At 38.7% G+C, this 6,901-nt stretch overlaps 1 protein-coding gene across 1 annotated transcript in view; it reads left to right on the forward strand.

The window, feature by feature from the left end:
- spmip7 (sperm microtubule inner protein 7) overlaps positions 1–2,454 on the forward strand; it is a gene marked incomplete at both ends in the record, with an annotated part of 12,042 nt that extends 9,588 nt beyond the window's left edge. The window contains one exon of the mRNA XM_080449609.1: positions 2,361–2,454. Coding sequence (XP_080305735.1) covers positions 2,361–2,454 — 94 coding nt within the window. The remainder of the gene's footprint in view (positions 1–2,360) is intronic.
- Positions 2,455–6,901: the final 4,447 nt, after the last annotated feature.

Genomic DNA, 6,901 nt, shown 5'->3' on the forward strand with positions numbered 1-6,901 from the left:
CAACCAACATTTTGTCATGAAATGTGTTACTATTCATTATTAATCAATCAAGAGAAAGTGTCACACTTTTCAAACGTCCAATTGTTTAATTTAGCAATTAATTTGACAATGGTGTAGAGCTCACTTTAGGACATACTAACTCATCTTTACCCCTTTAATCTCCACCGCTGCATTCACACTGGCTACAGCTACAAAGCTACAGTCTACCATTCATTTTCAATAGAAGCCAGCGACATGAAGATACATCCAACGTTTGTAGCTGCTATAAAAGCTACAACAGCTACAAAGCTACAAAAAAGTTGAACTGGTTTCAACTTCAGCCACAAAGATGCAAAGATACAAATATGCTGTGTAGCTTGGTATCTTTTGTATCTACCAGTGTGAACGCAGCCTGATCATTAAAAGATACTTAAATAGCTATCGCGTTTATTTTCACTTGGATCCATAGACATAATCGTCAAAATGTGGAAGTAAATAAATAAATACAAATGAAACAAAACTTCATAATAGTTAGAAACACTAATATTATACTGCATTATGGTGGACACTCCTTCTGTTTTGTCAGACTTGTATCACTCTTGTAAGTTTCACAATAATGAATACACTGAGTGACACTGACAACACAGAAGTATGTCTACTTCAATGCAGTGCAATATTTGTCATTTTAGCCATTATGAAACCATTATGAAGTATTGCTTCTGGGTATTTCTTTTTCACATAATGGATTACGTCTATGTAACCAAATGTGTAAAAACACAGCATCCTTAAACATGGAATAATAGTTACCCCCACAGTCCATTAGAGGGCATTCAAAGCACTCCATGAAGATTCCACCTTAGGGTATTCTAACATCAGTGCTAGTAATGATCTTATTTTGATGCCATCCCTTCAAAAGATAACGATTTTACCATTGTTACATACCGTTGCTGTCGGGCAGAAACCTCATAACTTTATTTTTTTTAATGAATGGGAGTGTCACAAAAAAGTAGTGAAAATAGCAGATCTGCAAGCTCACAACGTGTTGTCATGCAACGTGTTGTGAGCATGTAGACCCGCTATTTTCACTATTTTAAAATGTTAAAATGGTGACTCACAGGGTCAAAGGTTGTTTTAGATACGAGATTTCTGCCCAACAGCAACAATACGTTCTACACTAGGTTACGTTGTCAAGACAATAACATAAAATAGATCTATGCTGCAAAACAAAATAATTGCTGGTAAAATAATACAATATGGTGAAGGAACACACAAATTGAAAATGTATTTTCAAGACTTGATTGATTTAAATGAGCAATACACAATCTACTATTACTCTAAACAGGTTTGTTTTCATATTTTAATGGAGAGTGAAGATACAGTGTATTTTAAAAAAAACGTTAATACTGAATCTTTTACTATATCTTCTTCTCCATTCTGACATTATGAGTCATTCCTGATGACAACTTGAAAGTACCTTATAACTTGAGAGTCTCTGAAAATCAGAAATGCTTTTACATTGCCTTTCATATAGTATGAATTCAGAATCTGGGAATCTGCATCACATCTGTTTTGCCTAAACTGTTGCAAATGGCAATGAAAGTCATCACAAAGGCATCACATGTATTTTGACTGTGGGGAAAATAAAACCTAAGAAAATGTCCATGTTATCACAACGAATATGAATGTAATCAACAAATATTTTACCTGTGGCTTTTTGTCAAATGGATTATGAAAAGTTGCTATAGTATATGAATAAAGCAACTGAGGAACAACGTTCCCCCAGCCCTGGGAGTTTGGGTGTCTGTTGAGGATGTAGAAACCTGTTTCCTAACTGGGCCCCAGTTGAACGAAGTTTACCGGCTTTTGGAGCAGGCATATCCAGATGGTTGAATCCAGAGCATCTCGTGGTAATGGTGGTTTTCACAACCCAGATCCATTTTCCTGGTGCCCAACAACCCCCCAAGATCTGTTTCCTCTGCTGATTATGCTGGCCTCCCATAGTTTTCCCTCAAAACAAAAAAAACCCAACAAGACGAGTACTTGGACTGATTTATTACCTTCTGCAACAGTCAGACGTCCTCTGGAGTTTCACTAGCCACCACTTACTCACTTCATGCTAGTTTTTCCTATTTATGGACTTGGTTCTTGAACCAGTGGTTCTCAAAGTGACGTCAGAGTTCCACGGGTTCCAAATAGACCCTTGCAGGTATTACAAAAGTTTGAGAGCCGCTGTATTAGACAACCTTGTTGGGAAAGTTTTGCTTTGTGGTGCATTCCGAAAAGCTTACTTTTAAATATCAATGTGGTTCATTGAAAGATAGAAATATAGAGTTCTATTTATTATAGATCGGTTTGTTAAATACCGTTTTTTGTTTTTGCAGGACCAACCATTCTGGCCCCCTGTCCAGAATGGTAACCACGGTGACTCCACGGAACCCGTTCCTGAACCCCAAGGGACCAGTGGCTCCCGTCTAAAACAGAAACACAAGTGTGTGAATAATAGACAAAAGCATTTGAGAAAGTTTCAAGGTGTCAGCTTCCTATTTAAGTCCATCCAATCTGTTTGTATGAATACATCTATAATGATGTGATGTCAGTGAATGATTCTGACTGAGTTGGAGAATAATGAGATGCTCCATTAGCATAATTTCCCTGATTTAGATGAGTGGTTCTCTAACTCTTGGGTAGTGAGCTCTCGTTTTGTCCTCTTAAATGCTCTCTCCCTCTCTCACCCCCCATCTCTCTGTCTCTCTCCCCCCCCCACCCTCTCTTCCCCCTCCCTCTCTCACCCTGTCTCTCTCTGTCTCTCTCTCTCTGTCGGTCTGTCTGTCTGTTTCTTTCTCTCTCTCCCTCTCTCTCTCTCTCTCTCTCTCTCTCTTTCTCTTTCTCTTTCTCTCTCTCTCTCTCTCTCTCTCCCTCTCCCTCTCCCTCTCCCTCTCTCTCTCTCTCTCTCTCTATATATATATATACATATATATATATATACTGTATTTACGTTTAATCTTACTGTGTATGTGATATTTGTGTGTATCCCTGCTTGTGTCTGTTTTTGTCATGAAGGGCAAAAGTGAGAAACAGAGCAGAGGAAATAGTGAAGGGGAAGTACTGAAAGGTGATACAGTATGTTTTTACTTTACTTTTAGAATATCAACAATATACGGGTTATAATAGATGCATTTTTTCCAGCATTTTCACAATATCCAGAGTTCATTTCGTCAGAAAGTTATATTACAATGAATTAAAGTTACAGTCTATAATGTTCATATTGCATATTAGTATTTAATAAAAGTGTGAATCGATTGTTTCCTCTGTCAATTCATTGTAAATTGAGATTATTCTGTCATTCTGTTTGTCATCTATGGGATTAGGCCTGTGCTTTTCACAGCTTCATACTTAAACAGGAAAAAGGACAAACTAGTTTCTCTTCATCTCTATTTCATTCATATTTAGGTTTCGTCTTTTAGGGGGCTGACATTTGGTGATATTGTATGATGAATTTTGTTTGTGTGATCACTTGCATCATAATACAGCATAACTATTATACATGGACTTTCTTGTGTTAGTGTGTCACTTGTGTATATTTAACATTAAAGGGGTATTTCACTTTAAAACAATTTAGGGGTCATTTTAACGTCTACTCTAGTTTTTGTGTGCACCCTCGTTTTTTTGTTGCTTGATTCAATATTTAGTTATGATATTAGTTCGATCAGACATGCCCCCCTCGGGCCCCTCCTATATAAACCCATTGAACTACAAACTCCATTTTAACCTTATTAGACCCATTTAAAGGTGCAGCTCCCCCCCCCCCCCCCCCATCACTTACTCACCCAATGATGACTTAGTGAATTGAAGTAAATTGAAGTAAAGTAAATTAACAGCAGCAAAATGATATCAGAAATCCGGTTATGAACTCCAAAACAATGTCCACAGTGTAATCCAAAGTCTCTTGTTTCGGTTTGCTATGTTTACCGTTCCAAAATATAGCAATAGAAGAAAAAAATATGTTTTAAAATAGTTCTCGGCTAAATCGTCTCATGCAAGAACGCACATGACAGGACACATGCGTGCATGTGAATGAGCTCCTATTGAACCCCAAGGGCACGGCCAGGCGCGTTCTTTGCTCGTGCATATCACGGTTTGAACCAGAAGTGAATTAAAAAGTACATTTTCTCACTGTGAGCGTTCTTTTGGAGTTTATACAATTATCTTTGATATAGTTTTGTTGCTGTTAATCTTGGCATCACATTTACTTTAAAGTATTTCCTTTGTTTTTGGATTCTTTACTCAATGTAAGGAATGTTATACAAACTAAAATTCTCCTTGTATTAGTATTACTCAACTCGTCATGGGGTGATTAAATGATAGAAGACATTTTTTGGGGGGTTGAACTACTCCTTTAAAACACACGTCTCTGGTGGCGGATATTGTCCTAGCTTTGTGTGAGGGGCCGTGTTTTTTGCATTACTTTTTATTATTTTTTTAATCTTTTTTGGGGGAAATGAAAAAGTAAAATAAAATACAAAATAAAATAAAATAAATGAAAAAAGTAATTGATAATACCTGGCCCGATCACGCATTAGAAGGACAAATATCATTCACTAGAGGGGGGGGTTGATAAAATGAATATAAAATATAAAAAGCCAGACCCTAGAAGTGTTTTAAAGTGAAATACCCCTTTAACTGCATCCAGGAAATGTATCAAAGGCAGTCATCTTCCGTGCTTCTGTTGTGCCTGATGTCAGCTGACAGCTCTGCAAGTGGTCCAGCCTTTATTGACTGACATGTGGTCTCCACCAATCCAAGAGTTGGAGAAAACGGTTCAGTTCTGGATAATTGCTCATCTGATCAACTTCACAATTGACAGTGCACTTCCTTGGGTCCTTGGCAATACACCAGCCAAGTGTGAAGTCAATCAGATGAGCGGTTCACAAGATATGCCTGCCGGTTTGGAGTGGGACAGTTCTGGAGTAAAGTTGATCAGATGAGCAGTTTGTGTGATATGTAAAAGACAGACAGACAGACAGACAGACAGACAGACAGACAGACAGACAGACAGACAGAGAAATAGAATAGAGAGTATAGAGAGATTACCTTGGAATGCGGACAGACCCACTTGTCTTTGATGGAATTTTCAAACTGATTATGGCTTGGTTTCATATTTATTTCTTTTGGAGATCTCTCTGTCTCTCTAGATCACCCTCAGACGAGCCCTCAATCGTCGCCTCCAGTCATCCCAGTTCTCCATACATCTAGCCAGCTCGTCTGTACTTTGTGTTCCTGTATCTTACTTGAGTGAGTCTACGTATGTTAATGTGGGACGTCTTCGTGACCGATGCCTGTGTGTTGGTTCCCACAGCACCAATTTGCTGGCTGGCAGCTCTTGATGTCTTTGGCAGTGTCCTGCTAGTCTCATTCTCCTGGCTGCGATTTTCTCGCTCACCCATGGCATTCCCTCATACAGATTCATGTTGGTAACATGCAATATTCTGGTGTAGCACCCGTCTAGAGACTTCTGCAGGGTTGGTTTCAGGGTCCAGCATTCGCTGCCATATAGGCAGTGTTGCTGTGCTCATTTGGGAAGTGCTTGCACTGTATTTTAATGACGTGACGTGCACGTCGCTTAACACCTACACTATAGGTCACACAATGGACAATTGATATGCATATAGAATAATTCCTATGTTAATGTACCTGCCGTGAGTCGGGAGCCTTTGTAAACTTTGTTGAAGTGTGAATTTAAAGTAGTTTTAAATCTATGCGTGTGCCTGCGCGTGCTCCTGGTCAAATAGGTTCCGGCACGCCGTGCAAGGCCGTCCAGTGAGCATTGCACCCCTGCATATAGGAGAACAGACCCTTTGGAGATGCAACAGAAAATCTTTATTTTGTCATTGGTTTCAAACACTCAAATCTCTAAATCAGTTAGAGCCTGTTTGCTGTGATAGCAAAATACCACTAAGAAACGACGATCTTCTCATAGGAATCATATTACTGCTTGAGCTTCATCTCTTGCTAAATATAAAAAAAGAAAAAAAATCTTGTCCTCCTCCTCAAATTTTCCAATTTAGTCACCAACAGTCTGAATATCATTATTGGCTTGGCTCCCTTTCAAAGCAGGGTCACAAACATCATGATTGATTCAGCTGCTATCCTCCAGGATATCTCAATGCCTGCCTGGGCTGGAGATTAATTTCTCTTTCCTCATCTTAATTTTTACTCATCGCCTCTCCATAAAAAGGCTAAATGTCAAGCATGCCTGACTCCTTCTAGTGACACATCTATTCCAGCAGATAATTACCATAAGGAAATTGATGCTTTAGTGTGCAGAGGGGAATTTAATTTACTCTGACATCCACGCAGCATAATGCATTCCTAAAGAAAGGGAGTTTTTCAGTTTCCAATTGACTTTTTAGATAAATTGGACTATTTAATGTGATTATCAGTGTTGAACGTCTGACTTATTAAGGTGTTGAAACCAATTAAGGGTTACATGCTGCTTGTGCTTCCCAATGTGAAACACTGAATACTGCCTAAAGATCCATGAAATAAGAACCAGGCGGAATCTATTGTTCAGCAGTCGATTGGCTACGTTGCCTGATGATGTTATGAGGCTAGCCAAGTAATGATATTAATTACAGCAACATGCCTTGCCAGAGGTTGTGGATATACATGAAGGAACCAAATGTTATGGTTAGTTTGGGTTAGGGACTACATTATTTTGTATATTGCAGTATTAGGTATCTTCATAATACAATGCAGCAGAAAAAGCAGTTACAAAGCACAGCATTTTTGTTACAAAAAGCACAGCATTTTTGTAACTTTAATTGTCTTTTTTTATATTCCAGGATTGCCATATCAATTCAGCGAGTGAGCCCTTGGTCCTGCCTCCGCAGTAATTTTTCTTGAAGCTCGACTTTGTCCAAAC

This window comes from Gymnoscopelus braueri, assembly GCF_963280865.1.
Source record: "Gymnoscopelus braueri genome assembly, chromosome: 14".
Taxonomy (NCBI): domain Eukaryota; kingdom Metazoa; phylum Chordata; class Actinopteri; order Myctophiformes; family Myctophidae; genus Gymnoscopelus; species Gymnoscopelus braueri.